Raw genomic sequence first — 26,520 nt, 5'->3', positions numbered from 1 at the left:
CCACAGCTGTGCTCCAGAATAATTTTTGTGTTTTAGAAAAATAATAATGTTTCTGTGTTTCTTTTCTGTCTCTAGAGGTCAGATTGATTTTTGAAGAATCTTACTGCTGTAGAATCTGTGGATGGGATTGCATTGAGCTGATAACCTTCTTCACAGCTCTTTTAGGCATCTGATTTTAATAAACATAGACATGTCTCCTAACAGGTGTTTTCACCAGAAAATTCAGGTTCTTTAATATAAATGTCAATAATATAGCATAAAAACTGGAGCTTGAAAAATAATGTTCTTGAAAGGCCTGTCTTACTAAGTATGGGTGTTTGTGTGGTGTATATACATATATACACACATATACATATGTTTTCATACACATATGAAACTTGGGGGTTATTTTTTTCTTGGTTTGGTATTTGGGCCACTTTGGCAGTGCTCAGAGAACCATATAGGGTGCCAGATATTAAATTTAAGACTCCTGTGTTCAAGGCAAGCATTCTACTTGCTATACTATCTCTCCAGCTCCTTGTTTTGTTTTTCATTTGTTTCAGGACTACACTTGTTGGTACCCAGAGACTATTCTTTTTGTTTGTTTGTTTGTTTTTTGTTTTTGTTTTTTGGGTCACACCCGGCGGTGCTCAGGGGTTACTCCTGGCTGTCTGCTCAGAAATAGCTCGGCAGGCTCGGGGGACCATATGGGACACCGGGATTCGAACCAACCACCTTAGGTCCTGGATCGGCTGCTTGCAAAGCAAACACCGTTGTGCTATCTCTCCGGGCCCCAGAGACTATTCTTGACCTGGTGCTTCAGTATTGCTCTTAGTGATGCCCCTTTTCCAAATATGTTATGCCTTAAAATATCATAGCTTGTTCATCTTATAGAATCTGATTCATTGTTTAACAAAAATGTTGATCATTCAAATATTGTTTCAGTTTGAATGTATAAAATGCATAAAGAACTGATGCAATTATTCACTCTAGTTAAAAAAGAAACCAGGGGCCAGAGTGATATCACAGCAGTAGGGCATTTGCCTTGCTTGCAGCCAACCCAGGAAAGACCCAGGTTCAATTCTTGTTATTCCGTATGGTCCCCCATGCCTGCCTGGAGTAACTCCTAAGTGCCACCGTATGTAGCGCAAAAACAAACAAACAAAAAAATCAGTGGGGTAATCTCTTATTTTTGAAAGAGAGTTTTAATTTTTCCCCTGTTTGAAATGCTACTTAAACATAATTATTTACAAAGTTGTTCATATACAGTCACTTCAAGTATTCAATATTCCAAGACCAATCCCAGTACCAGGGTGAACTTCCCTTCACCATTGCCCCAAGAGGTGATGGAAGAGAGAGTGTCTGGACCATGTTTGACAATGATCGTAGCCCCTACTGGCTTTTTGCTCAGGAATAACTCCTGGTAAAGCCCATAGTATCATATGCTGTGCTGGGGGGTCTATATGAGGTCAGCCATGTGCAAGGCAAATGACCGCTATATCTCAGAATCAGTACTCTTTCTTTTTTCTAATTTTTATTATAGCATCGTGATTTACCAAGTAGTTCAGAATTCAGTCATTTCAGTCATTAAATATTCCAACACCAATCCCACCACCAGTATGATCTCATTTCACCAGTATTCTCAGTTTCCCACCACCACCATAGCCAGCCTCCCTGCAGGCACAAACAAATTTATTTCATATTGCTTTATTTCATATTCATTTGTGACAATACAAAGACCAATGGAATTATGAAAACTCAGATCAGCACAGGTCAATTTGAAATGATTGTTATATCTTTCCATGGTGTTACTAAATCAGTGTCTACGGCTGTGTTGAGCAACTGTGTTGCTATTTAGGCTTGCTGAGCTCGGTAGATATGATGTAACTTCACATCAGATTTCCTGTGTTACTACTGGGCTGAAACTAGTATTAGAGGTGTTGTGTGGCCAGGTGTAACTGTGCAGTTCAGAATTTATAGATCTAAAACAAATTGGTGGCTGGGAAGTTTGATAAGGTTGAGATGCAGAGTGGGGCTTTTTTCTTTTTTTTTTTTTTTTTTGTCAAAGGGTGTAGAATGTGGTGGTATTCATACAAAAAAAGAGGAATCTGACTCACCCCTTTCTGTAAATGCCACCAAGGTATCAGCTAGGCTGGGGTTACCTGGGAAATGTCAGTGTCCATTATTTTCTTTTGAAGGTTGGTGGAGGAGTCAAACTGTTTTTCTGCCAGGATGATGGCAGCAGTGGGCAGTTTCTGCTGGATTTTTCAGTGGTGGTTTGGGTTCAGAGCAGCTTGGTCTAATCTCATTTCACAAGGGAAGATTCAGAGTTTTCAGCCATTAGCTGCTCATGTTACTTGATTTTAGTCGCTGATTCTGTCAGATAGTGTAGAGTGTTATGTTGGGCTGCTGTTGTTCGTGCAGAAAGGGGAATATGTCCCTTCTTTCCTGAGAATGCTTCAGAGGGATCAACCATGACTGGACTACCTGGGAAGTAGTAGCAGCTATTATTTACTTTACTTTTTGTCCAGAGTCAGTACTCTTTAACTACATTCATTAATGTTATCCTTGTTGGGGTGGTGGTAGGATAAAAGTGGAAGTATATAGAATTACTTTGCCCCAAACCACATGAAGATTCCTGAGGCCATCATTGCTTTCTCCTATTTTGAGTTTACAACATCAGGAAGCCTATGAAACTACAGGGTTCCGACTTTCCACTATCCTCTCCATCTTTTCTCTTTTGATTATGCATTTATAAGGCCACGCATTCTTGCTTTCAATGTCAATTCAAATTTCACTGTGGCTCTTAAAAAAGGTTAATGATGAAACTAAAGGGGAAGAACTTTCCTCTATCATTCATTTAGCCTAGTGCCTAGGCTAAATTCCAAATAGATTGTGGATAGTGCTTTGTTAGGAACCTGTTGAATCATCACTGAATTAATAATCACTGTCAGAAAGGATCTTCTTAACCTCCTCGCCAGCTGTGTTTCTTAATTTTTAATGAGTTTAGGAAACTTACCTGACAATCTTGTTAAAATGCAGATTTTGTTTTAGTGGCTCAGGGATGAGTTTGCAACTGGACTCTGCATTTCTAGCAAGTTTCCAACTGCTGCTGTAGATGGAGCATGATTTAGGCTTCGTGTAAAAGGCTTGAGCCCTGAGTTTCCCCAAAGTGGACCCCTAGGTCTAGAGTTCAAATTGAAAGGACATTTTCATCAATGAAATATTTATAGAAATTGGGAGGATCAGCCTTGGGCAGTGATGGTTGGCTCATAAGATAAGAACTGGCCTACATAGATGCTCCTGATTGGCTGGAACTTTAAAAGTTATTGGGTTGAATCATGCAGATGATATTTGAAACTCCTCAATCCTTTCCATATGATCTCAGTCCTGCAGTTATTTGTAGTGAATGGAGTGAGACATTCAGTAGAGCAAGAGGATTTCAAATATAACCTGAATCAAAATTATCAAAGTGACTGTGTATCAGGATTTTTCCCGATATTTTCTTTATAGTATATGTTCAGAGTCGTTAACTATTGATTCAAACGTTTTCAGGCCTTACCATTTCATAATAAAAAAAAACAAGTTTACCCAGCAGAGAACCAGCTGGAAGTGTTTATTTCCCCCAAGCATCTGCCTTCACTGTGAAATAAAGTTAATCAGTGCTCATTGTCAGGTAAGAGACAGAGACAGAAGCTGGGGAGCTGAAATGCTTCCTGACTAGAGTAACCCACAAAAGTATTTGGGCAAAGATACTCTTAAGCATCAGGATTCCCGGGGCCATGGTTGGTTTTCTTCTATTTTGAGTTTACAAAGATGTTCTCTGTGGTTGGTTGTTTTAGTGGGGCTGGAGGTTGATGTCAGCTTCTAATTTCTAATTACTTTTTCTTTAGACAATTTTCTGCTTTCTGTTTCAGGTTTCTGGGGAGAATGAAAAACAGTGGAAGCCAACCCTGCTCGTACTGACTGAGAAGGATCTTTTAATCTATGACAGCATGCCACGGAGGAAGGAAGCATGGTTCAGTCCCTTGCACACGTATCCTCTTCTTGCCACCAGGTATCAATGGCCTTCTTTTGAACCTGGTCTATTTGCAGTTTGATACCCTTTTGATGCACTGCAATGATTTAAACAGGTGATGGGACTGCTTACTGTTATAACAGTGTTCAAGTGCTCCTTCAGAACTGAGTTGTACATTTCTAGTCAAGAGATTAATGAGCTTTTATGACCTGATATGGCTCAGTATACAGAGACCAAGGTCCTAATCCATCAGGAAAGAGAAGCGACATCATTGAATTGGTCCCAGCCTGTCCGTCTTCCTGTATCTCCATTTCACTTTCTTTAAGATGAACTACGTGAAGTTCAGGCAGAATAAAGACAAGGGCATGAAGAATGTCATATCATATGTTTCCCTGTGATGGCTCACTCAGCACTAGAGTCACCCTTTCTCAATTGTAATGGTTTTTAAGGAAGCAAGCTCATGGCTTAGGGTCTTCAATACATAATTTTTGTTCATGTGACAGCTTGTCTTACTTTGCTTCCTTCTTTGAGGTGCTTTAAAAGTATTTATTGGGAGCCTCAGAGATAGCACAATGGTGTTTGTTTTGCAAGCAGCCAATCCAGAACCTAAGGTGGCTAGGTTTGAATCCCGGCATCCCATATAGTCCCCCGTGCCTGCCAGGAGCTATTTCTGAGCAGATAGCCAGGAGTAACCCCTGAGCACCACCGGGTGTGGCCCAAAAACAAACAAACAAAAAAAAGTATTTTTTGGGGGGCCAGAGAGATAGCATCATGGTACAGCATTTGGCTTGCTCTGACTGACCCAGGATGGGCCCGTGTTAGATTCCTGATCCTGCCAGGAGCAATTTCTGAGCACAAAGCCAGGAGTAACCCCTGAGTGCCACTGGGTGTGGTCCCAAAACAAAACAAAACAAAACAAAAAACAACAGTATTTCTTTGAACCTGGAATTGGATCACAACTGAAGAGCTGGCAGCCTCTATCTCTAGCTTTTGTTGCCAAGCCTGCTTTCTGTCTCTAACACTGTGGGTCCATTCCATTGCTTTTAGACTAGTTTTTGTTTGTTTGTTACCATACCCAGAGGTTTTCAGGGGTTATTCCTGGCTCTGCACTCTTGGATTACTCCTGGCAGTGCTCAAAGGACTGACAAGTGGTGACAACATGACATCTTTGCTAGAGAGACTGGGGTACGAGACTTAGGTATGAAATAGAGGAGGAGAATAAGACACAGATCAAGATGTTCTACACAACTAAAAGGCAATAGTGATTAGAGATGAGATGCCTTAGAATTCCTCTTCAAAGATGGAGAGATAGTGCAATGGGTAAGGCACTTCCCTGACTGACATTTTATTCCATAGCTGTAGGAGTGACAGAGGCAATTGTAGCTAAGTACCTTCAAGTACTTATTCCAATTTTCCCCAAATATTCCTTTACTTTCAGTTGTATATGTTTATGAAAACTAGTAATGGTGCCCTAAAGATGGCAATTATTGACCTCATTGCTGAATAAAATAAGTTAGGGCCCAGGAACCATCCTATATTCCTTAGTGTACATTTCCTCCACCAGTGTCCCCAGTTTTCCTGCTCCCTTCCCCCCACTGCCTGCCTTTAGGCTGGCAATTTTCTTCCCTCTCTCTCTCTCCCTCCCTCCCTTCTCTCTGTCTTTCTCCTCCTACCTCTTTTAAACACTGTGGTTTGCAATATTGTCATTGAGGGGTATCATGCCTATCACTTTATCTTCTTTCAGCATCCAATTCTTGTGCAGAGTGATCATTTTCAACTATTATTATCATATTGCTCTCTTCTCTGTCTTAACTGCACTCACCCACTAATTGTGGCCAGCTTCCTAACATGGACTGGTCCTCCTGATGCTGGTTTTTATTGTCTCTGAATACAAACTTTATTCACTTCGAATGCTAACATCCTCCAGGCTCCTTCCCATCCACTTTGCTTCATGGCTGGTGAATTCCCATCATCTGCTGCTGGGGAGAGATAGATGTTGGGTGTTCTTTAAGTGAAAGGTCCTTAATCCCATCCAATAAAAGATGCACTCAGATGATCTCATTGAATTTTAGGTACCTTTGTACAGACTTTAGCTCCAAATAGAATCACATTGGGGCTTTTGGCTCCAATATACAATGTGGGAGTGAATCGCAGAGTTTAGTTTAGAGCAGAAACATTTGAACATCCTTGTTCAGCTTAGTACCTGGCATGGAACCGGAAGGGCTACTGACTGGGACTATAGCCAGAAGGAAGCAGATTCTTCTAAATCTAGTTACTCCACAGTTCATAATGGATTCCTTTGTTAGACCCAGGCATGACTAGTTTCTGTTTTTCTGGAAGATGAAAATTTGATTGTGTTTCCTAGAATGGCACCCAAAATGCTCCCACATGCTTGTGATGTTCACTACAGTTGAAAGGGGCTCTGGGGAAAAGGCTGCTCTCACAAGCAAATGCTGATGCCCTCCCAAGGCTTGTGAAGTACAATATATAGCAGAGCCCTTTGGAAGTTTGCAAGCATCTTCTGATTTTTAGCTATACCAATTCCTCAGCTATTCATAAGTCCTTGGGAACATCTTTCTGTTTTAACAAGGTTTAACCAGCAATTTGGCACTCAAAGCCCCTATGGTTGGTGAAAAGCACTGAGCTGGTGAAATAGAGGGACACTGCTTTGAGCCCAGTTTGCTGATGTGTGGCCTGTGGGAGGATTGGGATAGCTGCAAAAGAGGTTTTCAGGAATAGACACTTCTGCCCTCGGACATCACTTGGGAGCTAGAGACAGCATTTTTCATCAAGGTATTGGGTCATTTTTGGGTTCCTAAGGAATTAACCTGCTTCTAAGTACTAAAAGCAGTTGCTGCCTCAGGCCAAGCTCAAAACTGTTCAGAATGCTTTCCGCAGGCAATTCCCTCTGCTACACATGACTTAGGATCTACCCAGCATTTTCACACTCAGTCTGGGCAATCACCTTTCTCTTAGGAAATGTGGGACAGTTCTTATGGTAGAGGAATCTGACAACTAAGGGTCTATACTTTGTCAAACTGAGAAGCCAAAGGTTGTGAGTATCTGTGCCCACAACCATCTACCCACTTGCCTTCATTTACCTGGTGTTCACACTGACATTCTCCAGCCCTCTTCCCCTGCCAGCCCAGGAACATGGCATTATCAGTAGATTCCCTGAGGCTGTGAGGAAATCCATCACTTTGAAATCAGACCAACCAGGCATTGAGTCTTTTTTTTTTATTTAAACAACTTTATTACATACATGATTGTGTTTGGGTTTCAGTCATGTAAAGAACACCACCCATCACCAGTGCAACATTCCCATCACCAATGTCCAAAATCTCCCTCCTCTCCACCCAACCCCCGCCTGTACTCTAGACAGGCTTTCTATTTCCCTCTTACATTCTCATTATTAGGATAGTTCAAAACGTAGTTATTTGTCTAAGTTATTTCTCATGAGGTGAACTGTAACTTCCAGCTCTTTTCTCTTTTGTGTCTGAAAGTTATTATTGCAAGAATGTCTTTCATTTTTCTTAAAACCCATAGATGAGTGAGACCATTCTGCATCTTTCTCTCTCTCTCTCTCTGACTTATATCACTCAGCATAATAGATTCCATGTACATCCATGTATAGGAAAATTTTATGACTTCATCTCTCCTGACAGCTGCATAATATTCCATTGTGTATATGTACCACTGTTTCTTTACCATTCATCTGTTGAAGGGTATCTTGGCTTTTTCCAGAGTCTTGCTATGGTAAATAGTGTTGCAATGAATATAGGTGTAAGGAAGGGATTTTTGTATTGTATTTTTGTGTTCCTAGGGTATATTCCTAGGAGTGGTATAGCTGGGTCATATAGGAGCTCGATTTCCAGTTTTTTTTGGAGGAATCTCCATATTGCTTTACATAAAGGTTGAATTAGACGGAATTCCAACCAGCAGTGGATAAGAGTTCCTTTCACTCCACATTCCACATCCCTGCCAACACTGCTTCTTCTCATTCTTTGTGATGTGTGCCAATCTCTGGGGTGTGAGGTGGTACCTCATAGTTGTTTTGATTTGCATCTCCCTGATGATTTGTGATGTGGAGCATTTTTTCATGTGTCTCTTGGCCATTTGTATTTCTTCTTTGTCAAAGTGTCTGTCCATTTCTTCTCCCCATTTTTTGATGGGATTAGATGTTTTTTCTTGTAAATTTCTGTCAGTGCCTTATATATTTTGAAGATTAGCCCTTGTCTGATGGGTATTGGGTGAATAGTTTCTCCCACTCAGCAGGGGGCTCTTGTATCCTGGGTGCTATTTCTTTTGAGGTGCAGAAGCTTCTCAGTTTAATATATTCCCATCTGTTAATCTCTGCTTTCACTTGCTTGGAGAGTGCAGTTTCCTCTTTGAAGATGCCGTTAGTCTCAATGTCCTGAAGTGTTTTACCTACATATTGTTCTATATATCTTATGGTTTCGGGTCTGATATCGAGGTCTTTCATCCATTTGGATTTAACCTTCATACATGATGTTAGCTGGGGGTCTAAGTTCATTTTTTGCAAGTGGTTAGCAAGTTGTGCCAACACCACTTGTTGAACAGGCTTTCTTTGCTCCATTTAGGATTTCTTGCTCCTTTATCAAAAATTAGGTGATTGTATGTCTGGGGAACATTTTCTGAGTATTCAAGCCTATTCCACTGATCTGAGGGCCTGTCCTTATTCCAATACCATGCTGTTTTGATAACTTTTGCTTTGTAGTACAGTTTAAAGTTGGGGAAAGTAAGTCCTCCCATATTCTTTTTCCCAATGATTGCTTTAGCTGTTCTAGGGTGTTTATTGTTCCAAATGAATTTCAAAAGTGCCTGATCCACTTCTTTGAAGAATATCATGGTTATCTTTAGAGGGATCACATTAAATCTGTACAATGCTTTGGGGAGTATTGCCATTTTAATGATGTTAATCCTGTCAATCCATGAGCAGGGTATGTGCTTCCAATTCTGTGTGTACTCTCTTATTTCCTGGAGCACATTTTATAGTTTTCTTTGTATAGGTCCTTCACATTTTAGTCAAGTTGATTCCAAGATATTTGAGTTTGTGTGGCACTATTGTGAATGGGGTTGTTTTCTGAATGTCCATTTCTTCCTTATTACTATTGGTGTATAGAAAGGCCATTGATTTTTGTGTGTTAATTTTGTAGCCTGCCACCTTGCTATGAGTCTATTGTTTCTAGAAGCTTTTTCGTAGAGACTTTAGGGATTTCTAGGTAGAGTGTCATGTCATCTGCAAACAGCGAGAGCTTGACTTCTTCCTTTCCTATCTGGATTCCCTTGATATATTTTTCTTGCCTAATCGTTAGAGCAAGTACTTCCAGTGCTATGTTGAATAGGAGTGGTGAGAGAGGACAGCCTTGTCTTGTGCCAGAATTTAGAGGAAATGCTTTTAGTTTTTCTCCATTGAGGACAATATTTGCCTCTGGCTTGTGGTAGATGGCTTATCTATATTAAGAAATGTTCCTTCCATTCCCATCTTGCTGAGAGTTTTGATCAAGAATGGGTGTTGGACTATATCAAATGCTTTCTCTTTGTCTATTGATATGATCATGTAATTTCTATTTTTCTTGCTGTTGATGTTTTGTTTTTTATGTTGATAAATTTACGGATGTTAAAACAGCCTTGCATTCCTGGGATGAAATCCACTTGATTGTTGTGGATGATCTTCTTAATGAGGCATTAAATCCTATTTGCCAGGATTTTGTTGAGGATCTTTGCATCTGTATTCATCAGCGATATTGGTCTGTAATTTTCTTTTTTCGTATCTATCTGGTTTAGGTATCAAGGTGATGTTCACTTCATAAAAGCTATTTGGAAGTGTTCTTGTTTTTTCAGTTTCATAAAAGAGGCTTGCCAGGATTGGTAGAACTTTCTCTTGAAAGGTTTGAAAGAATTCATTAGTAAATCCATCTAGGTCTGGACTTTTGTATTTGTGCAGACATTTTATTAATGTCTTAATTTTCTCAATAGTGATGGGTGTGTTTAGATATGCTACAACCTCTTCATTCAACCGTGGAAGATTATAAGAGTTCAAAAATTTATCCATTTCTTCCAGATTTTCATTTTTAGTGGCATAGAGTTTCTCAAAGTAGTTTCTGATTACCCTTTGGATCTCTACCATATCAGTAGTGATCTCTCCTTTTCCATTCCTAATATGAGTTATCAAATTTCTATCTCTTTCTTTGTGAGTTTTGGCAGTCATCTATCAATTCTGTTTATTTTTTCAAAGAACCAACTTCTGCTTTCGTTGATCTTTTGGATTGTTTTCCGGGTTTCCGTTTCATTGATTTTTGCTCTCAGCTTTGTTATTTCCTTCTGCCTCCCTATTTTTGGGTCCTTTTGTTGAGCACTTTCTAATTCTATGGGCTGCATCATTAAGCTATTCAGGTATGCCCCTTCTTCTTTCCTGATGTGTGCTAGTAAAGCTATAAATTTTTCTCTCAGTACTGCTTTTGCTGTGTCCCATAGGTTCTAATAGTTTATGTCTCCATTGTCATTTGTTTCTAGAAAGGTTTTGATTTCCTCTTTGATTTCATCTCGGACTGCGGGGTTCAGTAAGCCCCCCGGAGGGGCCCGGCCAGCGGAGAGTGGTCGAGAGGCTCACGAACAACCGCACCTTTATTTTGCAGAGCTCAGATCACACAACCGCACCTTGAAAAAATCTGAGAGAGGTTAATAGAAACGACCCAAGACAGAATATTCCGTTCAAAGGCAATTTAATGTGGTTCAGCACCTTCTTATATAGGAAAGGTGAAGGGGGCAGGCAAAAGGCAATGTCAATCATCTTTTATGGCGCACAAACTCCTTCATTATTCCAAATAAGGTATAAACATAGCTCAGGCTAAGTGAAACAAAGAAAGTAAATCATTTTCCAAATATGGAAAGTGGGCAGTGGGATAGGGGGCAAGACAGATTGAAAGTCATGCTTAATTAGCAGTTTCCATGGAGACACCTTTTGACCTTGGGTAGGGGCTGCCTAGCTACATTCCTAAACTCTTAACAGATTTATGGTGGGGCTAGTTCTAGAAAATAACTTTGCAAAAACAATGTTGTACAAAAACAATAATGAATGCCTTGTTAACTTGAGGATGTGGGCCAGGGGAGTATAGCTTTATTCCTGGGAGTGGTACCAGGCTGTGTTCCTCTCCTCTGGGCTACAAGGTTATTTATTACTTTTGTGGCTGCATTTTTTTCCTGCTGGCTTAGGGGCCTTGTAGCAAAACAGCACGTAGACAGCTTGCAGGTGCAAGATTGGAAAATGGCAGAGAGGTCTTTGCAAAAGTAGCCACTGTCAGGTCACAGTAACCAACATCAGACCACTGGTTATTCAGTATTAGACTGTTTAACTTCCAGGTATTAAAATTTTTCTTCCGTGTTCCTTTGTAGTTCACATATAATTTTAGGGCCTTGTGGTCAGTGTAGGTAGCCGGCAAAATTTTTATCCTCTTGATATTATGGAGGTATGTTTTGTGTGCTAGCATGTAGTCTATCCTGGAGAATGTCCCATGTACATTAGAGAAGAATGTGTATCCAGGCTTCTGGGGGTGGAGTGTCCTGTATATATCTACTAGGCCTCTTTCTTCCATTTCTCTGTTCAGGTCTAGTATATTCTTGTTGGGTTTCAGCCTGGTTGACCTGTCAAGTGTTGACAATGTCGAGTTGAGGTCTCAAAAATTATTGTGTTGTTATTGATATTATTTTTCAGATTTGTCAACAATTGTATTAAATATTTTGCTGGCCCCTCATTCGGTGCATATATGTTTAGGAGAGTGATTTCTTCCTGCTGTACGTATCCCTTGATTAATACAAAATGTCCATCTTTGTCCCTTACAACTTTCCTAAGTATAAAGTTTGCATCATCTGCTATTAGTATGGCCACTCCAGCTTTTTTATGGGTGTTGTTTGCTTGGATGATTTTCCTCCAGCCTTTTGTTTTTAGTCTATGTTTGTTCTGACTCTTCAGATGTGTTTCTTGTAGGCAGCAGAAGGTTGGATTGAGTTTTTTGATCCATTTAGCCACTCTGTGTCTCTTAACTGGTGCATTTAGTCCATTGACATTGAGAGAAAGTATTGTCCTGGGAGCTAGTGCCATCTTTATATCAAAGTTTGGTGTGTCTGTTGCTAAGTCTTGTCTTAAAGTAGGCCATTCAGTTTTTCTTTTAAGAATGGTTTTGAGTCTGTAAAGTTTCTGAGCTGTTGTTTGTCTGTGAAACCATGTATTGTTCCTTCAAACCTGAAAGTAAATTTTGCTGGGTGCAGTATTCTAAACAAAGCATTTATTTCATTGAGTTTTTTCACTATGTCCCACCACTGCCTTCTGCCCTTGAGTGTTTCCGGTGATGGGTCTGTAGTAAATCTCAAGAATGTTCCCTTGAATTAATTTCCCTTTTTGATCTTGCTGCTTTCAGAATTCTGTCTCTATCTGTGGGATTCATCATTGTGACTAGGATGTGTCTTGGGCTGTTTTTTCTGGGGTCTCTTTTAGTTGGTACTCTTCGGGCATGCAGGATTTGATCGCATGTATTCTTTAGCTCTGGTAGTTTCTCTTTAATGATGTTCTTGACCGTTGATTCTTCCTGGAGATTTTCTTCCTGGGTTTCTGGGACTCCAATGATTCTTTAGTTGTTTCTGTTGAGCTTATCATGGACTTCTATTTTCATCTGTTCCCATTCTTTGAGTAATTTTTCCATTGTTTGATCATTTGCTTTGAGGCTTTTTTCCAATTTCTTCTGCTGTATGGAGTTGTTATTCATCTCATCTTCCAGTGTACTAATTCTATCCTCAGCTGCTGTTAACCCATGGGAAAGCTCAACCATGTTTTTCTTCAATTCATCTACTGAGTTTTTCAGACCTGTTATTTGACCTAAAATTTCAGTTTGGAGTTTTCTGATTTGTATCTTCATATTCTCTTGATTCTTATTAGTGTTCTCTTCTATACTTTCTTTGAGTTCTTTGAACATCTTTCATATTGCGACTCTAAACTCCTTATCTGAGAGACTGACTAGTTGGTTGGTCATGTTCAAGTCATCAGAGTTGCCATCATCATTCTCTATGTCTGGTGCTGGCCTGCGTTGTTTCCCCATTGTCACACTTGTATTGTGGGTTTTTCTATGTGTTGTGGTTGTATTCATTGGCTAAATGATGTGCGCAGCTGGGAAGCAAAGCGGAGCGGCCGTGCTCCTCTGGCTCCACCATTTATGGGCTTGTAAACTCACCTTCAGGGAATGTGAGTCGTCCACAGATGAGCCACACACAGGATGAAATCAGGCCAAAAATGGAGCACAGCACATAAAACAGGAGATAGGGGTGTTGGCATCCGAGTTTCATCAGAGTTCAGCAGCTTCCCCTTTCTGGGCGTGTAAGCTCACCTCCAGGGAAGGCTCCAAGGTAGGCGAGCTACCCATAGATGAGCCACACAGAAGATGAAATCAGGCCAAAAATGGAGCACAGCACAGAAGACAGGCAGATGGGGTGCTGGCATCTGAGTTCCAGCAGAGTTCCTCAATTCTGTCTCTCACTCTGAAGCAGGCAGGATCACTGGCAGGAACGCTGATGAAATCCAGTCTCAGGAAGCTGGAAACGGCATGGCCCAAGATGGCTTCTGTGCCCTTCTGACTCCCAGCAGAAACCAGCAGGAATCAGTGTACATCCCGACCCACCTCGAAGCAGGCAGGATCACCAGCAGGAACACTTATCAAAATCCAGTCTCAGGCAGCTAAAAACAGCATGACCCAAGATGGCTTCCGCACCCTTCTGACCTCCAGCAGAAACCAGCAGGAATCAGTGTGTGCACCTCCCGAACCACCTCTGAAGCAGGCAGGATCACTGGCAAGAACACTGATGAAATCCAGTCTCAGGCAGCTGGAAACCACATGGCCCAAGATGGCTTCTGAGTCCTTCTCAGGCATTGAGTCTTAAGGCCTCTATTTCTGTGTTCTTGGGCAAAACTGATTCCCAGTTTCTTTATCTAGGTAAAGGAGAAAATAGTGATTTTGTTTAACACAGTTGTTACTAGGACTGTCTCTATGCTGATGTTTAGTGTATTTGAGAATTGTGCACAATGGTTAAGATTGGAGGAAATAACAGAATTTAATGTAAGAATGGCTGATAAATAATTAGACATATATAAAGAGGGTGGTATACACAGAAGTGCTTGAGGGCTATTCCCAGCTCAGTGTTTGGAATTCACTCCCAGCAGTTCTTGGGGAACTATGTAGGTCTGGGAATAGGACCCCTGGCTCCTGTTTGAAGAATGTGAATGAGCTGCTGTCTAGCCAATTAGACTGTCTAACACAGTTTTGAAAACATAAAGTTTCTGGCCAGAGAGATAGCATAGTGGTAGGGCACATAGTGGTAGGGCCTTGCACACGGTGGACCCAGGAAGGATCTACGTTCAGTTCCTGGCATCCATATGGTCCCCCAAGCATGCCATAAGCAATTTTTGAGTGCAGAGCCAGGAGTATCCCCTGAGCGCCACCGGATGTGGCCCCAAAACCAAAAACAACAACGACAACCTCAACAACCTCGGTTTCTTATAGTCATTTAGGTAGAATGACTGGGCTAAGAAAGAATGGTTGGTTTTTTGCAGTGGAGGGTAATGTGAGATTAAAAAGACAGGGGTACTGCAGTCAAAGAGGTAGTTCAGTGTGCTAGAACTCATGCTTTGCATGCAAGAGGCCACAATTCAATCCCCAGCATTTCATAGATCTCTGAACTCCACCAAGAACAACCCCACAACACATTTTCATGTGGCTCAAAAACAAACAATAAGTGGGGATACTGGAACCCCTTAACACACAACCCAAGCTAGTTTTGAATGTTACTAGAACACCACCACAAGTAGTTGGCCTCCCCTCAGGTAGGAAAATTTCATTTTAGAACCATTTCACAAGCCTTATAAGCTTTTGTGAGGGGCCAAAGTGTATAAGGGATGAACAGGATGTTTTTTTTTATAATAGAAGAAATAAAATACTTACATTTAATAAATTAAGTATTTTGGTTATTCATTCATGTTTTCATATAACTCAGTAAAATAGAGCTAATTTTTCATTGCTCTTACCTTAAGTGGAGAAAGTTTGAAGGGTGTTTTATAATACCTATTTTATATGCATTATGATATATGTTGAGCTAATTTAAGGTATAGATGAAATAAGGAAATTGGTAAAAGATAATTAGAAAATTCAAAGAATATATTAAAATTTTAGAGCCCTAAGATTATTAAACAATCAGAAACTTATTAACTTAAAAGGAGAAATTTCTCAAGACATTGGATTGTTAGGCTGTAAGACTAGCCATCAGACTGGTAAGTCTTGTTTATTGCTGGAGAACTCAAAGGCACAGATAAGTTAAACCCAGGTATAACCTGCAGTTCGTTGCACTTTGTCATTTTAATTCTCTTTTGACCTAAAGCTGATGAGAGGAAATTTGGCCCCTGTTCCTGGTACCATGAAAATACTAAGAATTTTGTAAACCATGTGAACCTGGGTTTAAATTCTGAACTCTCTGTTTCTGAGAGTATTCCTTGGATGCAAAGTGTAGCTTAGAATATCACTTTAGGGGTTGGAGCAATAGTAGAAGTAGGATGTTTGCCTTGCATATAATTCATCAAGCACCAAGGTTCATTCCTCAGCATCCCATTTGGTTCCCTGAGTATCACCAAGAATAATTTATGAGCATAGAGCCAGCTGTAGTCCCTAGGCATTGCTAGCAGTGAGCACAAAACAAAGAGAATATCACTTCCAAAGACCCACTGTGGAAATGAAATCAGTTAGTGCCACCATTCACAGCAGAATATTCACACTCCTGCCTCCATATTATTGCTGGCAGTGGGCTGTGAAAATCACAAGCCCTGGAACATATGTAGGACAATCAATTCTCTCCAGACCTCCACCAGGATATTATACATAACAGTTGCTGGCTTCCTCTAACCTGCTTTGATGTTTTCTCTTGTAAGTTAATCCTTGCTCATAGCCAGTATCCCTCATAACAACTTCACAAGTGTTGGGACATTGCTGAATTCTTTTACCCCCATATATGTTCAGTTTTCATGGCAGCCAGTCCCACCTAATCCTTGGATTTCTGTTCCTGATATTTCCCCCATGTATCCTCTTTACTAATCTTTTTAAAAATAATATCTTTATTTAAGCACCATGATTAGAAACATGTTTGTAGTTGGATTTCAGTTATTAAAAAAAAAAAGCACCCTCCCTTCACCAGTGAAACCTTCCCACCACCAATATCCTCTATCTCCTTCCTCCCCCGCTCCCCGCTTGTCTTCAAGACAAACATTCTATTTCTCTCACTTACTACCATTGTCATGATAGTTGCTAGTGTAGTTATTTCTCTAAGTGAACTCACCACTCTTTGTGGTTAGCTTCATATCATGGTTGGTCCTTCCAGTTGCCCAACAATAGATGAGTGGCTAAAGAAACTGTGGTATATATACACAATGGAATACTATGCAACCATCAGGAAAAATTAAGTCATGAAATTTTCGTATACATGGATGGACATAGAAATTATTATGCTGAGTGAAATAAGTCAGAGGGAGAGAGAAAGACACAGAATAGTCTCACTCATCTTGGGATTTAAGAAAAATAAAAGACAGTAGTGTTGTAATACCCACACATCCTCTTAACTGCTGGGTCATTGAGGGAGTGGTCATTGGATAAACTATGTGAGAGCACCAGAGCCATTGAAGAGATCTGACCAGATGCTTTCTCTTTTCTTTTCTTTTCTTTTCTATTCTTTCTCTTTCTTTCTTTCTTTCTTTCTTTCTTTCTTTCTTTCTTTCTTTCTTTCTTTCTTTCTTTCTTTCTTTCTTTCTTTCTTTCTTTCTTTCTTTCTTTCGTGTGTGACTTGTATTGTGGTATTGCTGGGAAATGCTAATTACAGCAATTAAGTAAAATAAAGATGTAATATTGCTTAGCAACCCAGTTACCTAATAAGTAATTTTACTAATTTGACTGAATCTGTGTGCTGCAACTGTTTTTGTTTTAATTAAGGATATTAATAATAATGTTTTCCTATAGAACATTTTTGCAGCATTTTCTAATACCTACCCAGAATGAAATTGAGGACATAAGCATCACTTGAGTGACAAAATTTTTCCTCTTTATTTATTTAAAAAAATTATTTTTATTCCCTGTGCCCCATACCACTTTCCTTCGATGTTATGTGGTTGATAACCAGGCATTGCTCTATGCACACATTCTTCAAATGCACACATATTTCTTTTTGTACTATGGTGCTCTTTTGGGTTGCACCTGAGTTGTGAGGTTCACACACCCACTCAAGGTATACCCAACTGTGTTCAGGATTTACACCTGGCTCTTTGCTCAGGAGTCACTGAAGGCAAAGACAAGGGGGAACATATGTGATGCCAGAGATGGAGCCATCATTGGCCACATGAAAGACAAGAACATTATTTCTGTACTCTTTCTTTGACTCTCCACCCCTTTGGTTGTGGTCCTTACATTTGCTTTCCTGAGATAACATCCTCTTCTTTGTGATTCTGTGGTGTGGTTAGATATCACTTGTCCAGAGATCCCATGGCAAAGCTGCAAGGCTCAAAGAGCAGGACTTCCTATATTTCATTTGACACATATGGGACACCAGGGATTTGAGTCTGTGACTGTGTGCTTGCAATCAAGGTCATCTTAAATTCTCTGATATCCTTGAGTCTTTATTTTTCTTAGAACCCATTGGGCAATGGTCATATCTGATGATCTAGAAGTGTGAAATATGCAGACTCTTTGCTGAACTATGGGTAGAGAAATATTTAACCAGATACCCTGCAAGAATGGGTTTTCCTACTGCCAGTTTGTTCAAATCTTAGACAGAGTTTGATTTAAAACTGGCCTTATCACACAGTCATACTGAGCCTTACACTATCACTTCGGGAACTAAAGGTAATTAGAGTCATTTCATCCTTCTTTTTACTGAGAATGGGAACCAATTTGTGTACAAGTTCTGTAAATGTACTCTGACAGTATGCTGTCGCTGTCCATAAATGTGAAATCTTAGTGAATGACTTTTTTTTTTTAGAAAATATTGAACTTTAACCCACTCCTAATTATTTTTTAAAAGGCAACTCTGATATTCCCAAAAATCAAGTTACTCTTACAAACAACAGTTGCTAAGGGTGGATTTGAGGGATTAAACAGGAAAAGCATAGTAGGCTAATCTCATAGAACATCTTATCCTACTTGTTTTTCAAGATCATTTTTTAGGACTGAATTAATTTGGAAATTAGCATTTAATGGCTATAAATTCCAGTTCCTTGGATGGAACATTAGCTAATGTTTTGTTCTGTTGAGGAACTGAGTGTCAGAGAAAAATCATAATATTTCATAGCAGTCATTCATTATAAGCTTCTTGGAAAATAGTCATCTTTATAGTCTAGCTATTCATTTAGACAGGCATAGAACAAATATGTACTGAATACCAGCTATGTGCCTAGAGCTATTCGAGGTGCTAGGCAATAAGACAGAGAATAACCAATTAAAAATGGCTTGCTCTGGTCAAATCAATGATAATAACAGCAGCTATTACATATTCTGAGCCAGGCACATGCAGTATTCATATATGAAGTTAATTTATCCTCTCTATTCCACTAGAAAATAACCTTTTGTTGCCGCTTATTATTCCTACATTTGGAGAAACTAAGGTTGGGAAGTTTAAATAATTTGCCCAGGTCACACACCAGGTAACTAGCTGAGCTGAAGTGTCTGACTTTTCTTTCTCTATCTTTTATTCCACTATCTAATGGTTTGTGGTCCTGTTCATTTTTGTTCACTTGTTCCCACTCCTAACTAATAGAAAATCTCAAATTGAGCTAGAGTTTGTTTTTGCCTTTATTTCCAAACTTTGAATTGTATCTCTGAATTTTGTGACTAGGGAAAAAAGCCTTTCTATAGACTTCCCTGGGTGTTTTGAAGACAAATCTTTAAAACTGGGTGTAAATTGCAGCATGCAAGTCTGTCCTGGGTGTGTGTATAGGCAGTACAAGGTGGGAGGTGTTTCTGGCTGAGTGAGGGGAGGTGTTTCTGTTATTCTCTTTGGAGAGTAGTAGTTTTTTTAGTTCCTGTAGTTTCAGCCCTCCCATATAAAAGACAGATGGTTATGTTTTGATAGGTCCATAAATAGCTTCAAATGTAAAATAATTGAAATATTTTTTTAAAAAAATAGCTATTTCAAAGTCCTCCTTTATCCCCTTCCCTCTAATTCTGAGACTTTAATTTAGGAGAGATCTTTGCTAACAATCTTGAGGAATGAATCTAAAAAAATAGACTGTTCCTGGCAGATTGGTAGGATTCAAGGAAGCTGATTTTGTCCTTGTCTCCACCTTCTCAAATTCCTGATGATTACTCTAAAACTTTGATGTGCACAAGGGTTGGAACAACAGCACAGTGGTAGGGCATTTGCCTTGCATGCAGCTGACCCAGGACAGACCTAAGTTCGATCCTGGTATCCCTTTAGGTCCCCTGAGCCTGCCAGGAGCGATTTCTGAGCACAGAGCCAGGAATATACTCTGAGCTTTGCCAGGTGTGGCCCCCAAACAAAACAAACTAACAAACGAAAGACTGTAATGTGCAGCTGACATTTTTTGGTAAAGTCTAGAATCAGACTACCTTGTCTTCTCAAGAATGGTCTATAAATGAATAGCTTATTAGGAAATAGGAAACGTTTCACTGGTCCCAAGTTTCATGGTCTTTCAAAATAGATCAATTCTGTGTGAACTTTCCTTTGCAAAACAAAATTTGTATTCATGGATGTAAATATGAAACCAGTATTTTTAAATACCTAGCAGATGATAGATGGGATACTAGACCACCAAGAGTTGGCATTAGGTGCCTATCCAGATGGACATCACGTCTAGTAAGCAAGATGAGGTGGTAATAATGAAACAGGTTAGGACATGACTTGCTAAGGATATTAAGAGCAGAGGAAAAGCTCCTGCCTTGAAGAGATGAAGCTGTGCTTTGTCATGAGTTTTAGTCAGTTGTTGGGCTACTAAGTGGGTCTATTTCCCCCAAGATCCTTTTAACTAGGAGTTGTCCATCTTGGCACATGAACAAAAAAATCTTGGGCCCCCCCAAAAACACACAGGTGGCTGCCTGGCTAGACAGCCACAGTTTTCCTACAAGCACTCTGGCATCACCTACATCCTTGGAGAAGATCCTCTCTGTTTCTCTTAAAACCAAGATCTAGGGATTGCTTTGAACTTTAGAACCCCAGAATAAGTGTGCACTCTGCATCCCTGGGAAGTCACTGATCAACCTGTACTTATTCACATCCAGAGAGAATGCAGATACTGCTACTCATCCCATCCTTCCTTCAGTAGTCTTCTGCTCTGGACAGCGTATCTCCAAAGTCTGCTCTAAGTGTAGATTCTTAATTACTTTTCTGTTTTGATTATTGTCTTTTAATAGCATGCATTTTTAATTTTTGTTTTGGGCCACATCCAGCAGTGCTCAGGACTTACTCCTGGCTCTGCATTCAAGGATCACTCCTGGTGAGGTTCAAGGGGCTATATGGTCTTCTGGGGACCAAATCCATGTTGGCCATTTGCAAGACATATGTCCTATCCACTCTTTATCATCTCTCCAGTACTATATTTTGGTATCTCTGGCTTCCTTTGTAATTCTATTTTATTTTTGAATGTTTATACATAATTCATTGGGCTTCATTGCTGAAGGTATTCATTACACCCAAAATATTAAGAATTCCTCTCTTTTTTATTTTGGGAGGCAATGGTAGGAGTAGGGGGAGAGAAGCAAAGGCTTTGGACTATTCCTGGTGGTGCTCAAGAGTTACTTCTGGTAATGGTGAAGAGACCACCTGGTGCTAGGGATTGAATGAGTCAACCTCATCTAATGCAAGGCATGGCCTTACTCCCTACACTGTCTCTCCAGTCCCAAGATATCCTCTCTTAAAGCTTGGTTCCTGTGACTCAGTGCACTATTTTGGGTGACCAAATAAATGGGGAGTATACAAGGTTATCTACTTCCCTACCCCTATGCAATTTGTTATATATTTTTTGGTTTTGGGGGCCAAATTAGTAATTAGGGCTTACTATCAATTTTGTGTTCAGGGATCATTTCTTGCAGTGCTCAGAGGACCATAAATGTTGCCAAAGATTCAAACTGTGGTCAACTGCATATAAGGCAAATGCTCTACTTTATTATTTATTATTTATATTTTTTAATTTTATTTATTTATATATTATATTATCTCTCTGACCCAGAAGTTCACTTTAGCTTTGTTAACTTCAAGCTGAGTTGGAACTACAGTTCCAACATTGATTCTGTATCTTTCTTTCCCCTTTAGTTTTATGTTTTCTACTCTTTGTTCTAATTGTAGTACTTACCTGTCTCGCCTTCTGATTCTATGCTGCTCTTACATCCCAGGCTTGTAGCAGCCATTGGCTTGAAGTCCATGAAATTTAGAACCAGAAAAATCATTGATGAGGGGCCAGACAGATAGCTCAAGGGTGAAGTCTTATGTCTTGCATTGTATCTGTCTTTGGTTTACTACTCAGAATCACACAATTACCTGGCATAGCAGCCCTGAAAACCCCTGAGCATATCCAGTGTGTTTTAGGGAATCTCTAGAATTTCAGAGGCTGATCCTTATCCTTGGATTTTTACATTATTCTCCCAGCATGGTTGGTCAAGAATTGCCAGGTTGGTGGTTGGAGTGATAGCACAGCAGGTAGGCCTTGCATGTAGTCAACTTGGGTTTGATTTCCAGTATCTTATATGGTCCTCCAAGCTTACTAGGAGTAATTTCAGAGTGCAGATCCAGTAGTAACCACTGAGCATCACCAGACATGGCCCCAAAAACCAAACAAATAAACAAAAAAAGAATTGTCAGTATCCTCAGTATCTTATTTCTGGGGAGACCACACCCCCAAAAAAGAAAAGAGAAGCTGGAGAGCTAGTACATCAGGTAAGGCATTTGCTTTGCTGTGGCCAACCCAGATTCCATCCCTGGCACCATACATGGTACTCTAAGCACCACCAGGAGTGGTCTCTGAACACAGAGCCAGGACTAAGCCCTGAGTACAGGTTATGTGTTGCCTCAAAATAACTAAAACAAACAAAAAAGTAAAAATAAAAAGCAAAACTCATTGATGAAAATATTTAATAGGGGAATAGAGAAATTAGGTCAAAAAAGTAGCAGGCAAACTTTGTATGCAGGGTGCTCAGGTTCAATTCCTGGAACCTCCTAGTTCCCTAAATACCACTGGGAACAACTCCTAAGTACCTAGCAAGGAAAGATCCAGCCCATTTCTGGGTGTGACCCCCAAAACTATATCAACTATACAGACAGACATGGGGACACAGTTCTGGGGACACAAATTCAATTGACTAACTCTGATTATTTAACAAGTATTCATCCTACTAATTCATTTCGTACCCACTACATACTCCTTTTAAGTCCAAATGAACATTGACAGAGATTTGTCATTGTGCTCTTTTTTGGTATTCTCTTTATTCTATTACTTTTCTAGTAATCTAGTTTCTGAATTATACAGTCAAATACAGTTCCTTAAGAACTTTCATTTCCTCTTTCCAAAGTCAAAAAAGATTACTCAAAAAATTCATCTTATAACATTAAGAGAATCCAAATGGGAAAGGAAGAAATTAAGTTCTTGCTGTTTGCAGATGACATTGATACTATATCTAGAAAATACTAAACACTCTTAAAAAATACCTTCTACAAACAATAGGCTTTATAGTAAAGTGGCAGGCTACAAGTTTTATATGTTAAAATTCATATCTTTTCTATACACAAGTAGTAAAGGAGAAAAAAGTGATATTAAAAGAATAATTTCTTTTTTTTTTTAATTTTTTTTTTATTTAAACACCTTGATTACATACAAGATTGTGTTTGGGTTTCAGTCATAAAAGGAACACCACCCATCACCAGTGCAACATTCCCATCACCCAAGTCCCAAATCTCCCTCCTCCCCACCCAACCCCCGCCTGTACCCTAAACAGGCTCTACATTTCCCTCATACATTCTCTATATTAGGACAGTTCAAAATGTAGTTATTTCTCTAACTAAACTCATCACTCTTTGTGGTGAGCTTCCTGAGGTGAGCTGGAACTTCCAGCTCTTTTCTCTTTTGTGTCTGAAAATTATTATTACAAGGGTGTCTTTCATTTTTCTTAAAACCCATAGATGAGTGAGACCATTCTGCGTTTTTCTCTCTCTCTCTCTGACTTATTTCACTCAGCATAATAGATTCCATGTACATCCATGTATAGGAAAATTTCATGACTTCATCTCTCCTGACAGCTGCATAATATTCCATTGTGTATATGTACCACAGTTTCTTTAGCCATTCGTCTGTTGAAGGGCATCTTGCTTGTTTCCAGAGTCTTGCTATGGTAAATAGAGCTGCAATGAATATAGGTGTGAGGAAGGGGTTTTTGTATTGTATTTTTGTGTTCCTAGGGTATATTCCTAGGAGTGGTATAGCTGGATCGTATGGGAGCTCAATTTCCAGTTTTTGGAGGAATCTCCATATCGCTTTCCAAAAAGGTTGAACTAGACAGCATTCACACCAGCAGTGGATAAGAGTTCCTTTCTCTCCACATCCCCGCCAACACTGTTGATTCTCATTCTTTGTGATGTGTGCCATTCTCTGGGGTGTGAGGTGGTATCTCATTGTTGTTTTGATTTGCATCTCCCTGATGATTAGTGATGTGGAACATTTTTTCATGTGTCTTTTGGCCATGCGTATTTCTTCTTTGTCAAAGTGTCTGTTCATTTCTTCTCCCCATTTTTTGATGGGGTTAGATGTTTTTTTCTTGTAAAGTTCTGTCAGTGCCTTGTATATTTTGGAGATTAGCCCCTTATCTGATGGGTATTGGGTGAATAGTTTCTCCCACTCAATGGGTGGCTCTTGTATCCTGGGCACTATTTCCTTTGAGGTGCAGAAGCTTCTCAGCTTAATATATTCCCATCTGTTAATCTCTGCTTTCACTTGCTTGGAGAGTGCAGTTTCCTCCTTGAAGATGCCTGTAATGTCCTGTAGTGTTTTGCCTATGTGCTGTTCTATATATCTTATGGTTTTGGGGCTGATATCGAGGTCTTTAATCCATTTGGATTTTACCTTTGTACATGATGTTAGCTGGGGGTCTAAGTTTAATTTTTTGCAAGTGGCTATCCAATTGTGCCAACACCACTTGTTGAAGAGGCTTTCCCTGCTCCATTTAGGATTTCCTGCTCCTTTATCAAAAATTAGATGGTTGTATCTCTGGGGAACATTTTCTGAGTATTCAAGCCTATTCCACTGATCTGAGGACCTATCCTTATTCCAATACCATGCTGTTTTGATAACTGTTGCTTTGTAGTACAGTTTAAAGTTGGGAAAAGTAATTCCTCCCATATTCTTTTTCCCAATGATTGCTTTAGCTATTCGAGGGTGTTTATTGTTCCAAATGAATTTCAAAAGTGTCTGATCCACTTCTTTGAAGAATGTCATGGGTATCTTTAGAGGGATGGCATTAAATCTGTATAATGCCTTGGGGAGTATTGACATTTTGATGATGTTAATCCTGCCAATCCATGAGCAGGGTATGCGTTTCCATTTCCGTGTGTCCTCTCTTATTTCTTGGAGCAGAGTTTTATAGTTTTCTTTGTATAGGTCCTTCACATATTTAGTCAAGTTGATTCCAAGATATTTGAGTTTGTGTGGCACTATTGTGAATGGGGTTGTTTTCTTAATGTCCATTTCATCCTTATTACTATTGGTATATAGAAAGGCCATTGATTTTTATGTGTTAATTTTGTAGCCTGCCACCTTGCTATATGAGTCTATTGTTTCTAGAAGCTTTTTGATAGAGTCTTTAGGGTTTTCTAAGTAGAGTATCATGTCATCTGCAAACAGTGAGAGCTTGACTTCTTCCTTTCCTATCTGGATTCCCTTGATATCCTTTTCTTGCCTAATCGCTATAGCAAGTACTTCCAGTGCTATGTTGAATAGGAGTGGTGAGAGAGGACAGCCTTGTCTTGTGCCAGAATTTAGAGGGAAGGCTTTCAGTTTTTCTCCATTGAGGACAATATTTGCCACTGGCTTGTGGTAGATGGCCTTCACTATATTGAGAAAGGTTCCCTCCATTCCCATCTTGCTGAGAGTTTTGATCAAGAATGGGTGTTGGACCTTATCAAATGCTTTCTCTGCATCTATTGATATGATCATGTGGTTTTTATTTTTCTTGTTATTGATGTTGTGTATTATGTTGATAGATTTACGGATGTTAAACCAGCCTTGCATTCCTGGGATGAAACCTACTTGATCGTAGTGGATGATCTTCTTAACGAGGCATTGAATCCTATTTGCCAGGATTTTGTTGAGGATCTTTGCATCTGCATTCATCAGTGATATTGGTCTGTAATTTTCTTTTTTGGTAGCGTCTCTGTCTGGTTTAGGTATCAAGGTGATGTTGGCTTCATAAAAGCTATTTGGAAGTGTTTCTGTTTGTTCAATTTCATGAAAGAGTCTTGCCAAGATTGGCAGTAGTTCCTCTTGGAAAGTTTGATAGAATTCATTAGTGAATCCATCTGGACCTGGGCTTTTGTTTTTCGGCAGACATTTGATTACTGTTTTAATTTCATCAATGGTGATGGGGGTGTTTAGATATGCTACATCCTCTTCCTTCAACCGTGGAAGATTATAAGAGTCCAAGAATTTATCCATTTCTTCCAGGTTCTCATTTTTAGTGGCGTAGAGTTTTTCAAAGTAGTTTCTGATTACCCTTTGAATCTCTGTCATATCAGTAGTGATCTCTCCTTTTTCATTCCTGATACGAGTTATCAAGTTTCTCTCTCTCTCTTTCTTTGTTAGGTTTGCCAGTGGTCTATCAATCTTGTTTATTTTTTCAAAGAACCAACTTCTGCTTTCGTTGATCTTTCGGATTGTTTTTTGAGTTTCCACTTCGTTGATTTCTGCTCTCAGCTTTGTTATTTCCTTCTGTCTTCCTATTCTTGGGTCCTTTTGTTGAGCATTTTCTAGTTCTATTAGCTGTGTCATTAAGCTACTCAGGTAAGCTCCTTCTTCCTTCCTGAAGTGTGCTTGCAAAGCTATAAATTTTCCTCTCAGTACTGCTTTTGCTGTGTCCCATAAGTTCTGAGAGTTTGTGTCTTTATTGTCATTTGTTTCCAGGAACCTTTTTATTTCCTCCTTGATTTCATCTCGGACCCACTGGTTATTGAGCATGAGGCTGTTTAACTTCCAGGTGTTAAAGTGTTTCTTCTGAGTCCCTTTGGAGTTCACAAATAATTTCAGAGCCTTGTGGTCAGCGAAGGTAGTCTGCAAAATTTCTATCCTCTTGATCTTATGGAGGTATGTTTTATGTGCCAGCATGTAGTCTATCCTGGAGAATGTCCCATGTACATTGGAGAAGAATGTGTATCCAGGTTTCTGGGGATGGAGTGTCCTATATATATCCACTAGGCCTCTTTCTTCCATTTCTCTC

General features: G+C 39.6%; 1 protein-coding gene across 1 annotated transcript in view; it reads left to right on the top strand.

Moving 5' to 3' along the window:
• SNTB1 (syntrophin beta 1) overlaps positions 1 to 26,520 on the top strand; it is a 332,866-nt gene that overhangs the window by 283,257 nt on the left and 23,089 nt on the right. The window contains exon 4 of the mRNA XM_049773430.1: positions 3,897 to 4,036. Within this exon, the coding sequence (XP_049629387.1) occupies positions 3,897 to 4,036 (140 nt within the window). The remainder of the gene's footprint in view (positions 1 to 3,896; positions 4,037 to 26,520) is intronic.

This window comes from Suncus etruscus, chromosome 5 (assembly GCF_024139225.1).
Source record: "Suncus etruscus isolate mSunEtr1 chromosome 5, mSunEtr1.pri.cur, whole genome shotgun sequence".
In the NCBI taxonomy this organism is placed as follows: Eukaryota; Metazoa; Chordata; class Mammalia; order Eulipotyphla; family Soricidae; genus Suncus; species Suncus etruscus.
Note: the sequence above shows the minus strand (reverse complement) of the source record. Positions and strands in the feature narration are given on the sequence as shown.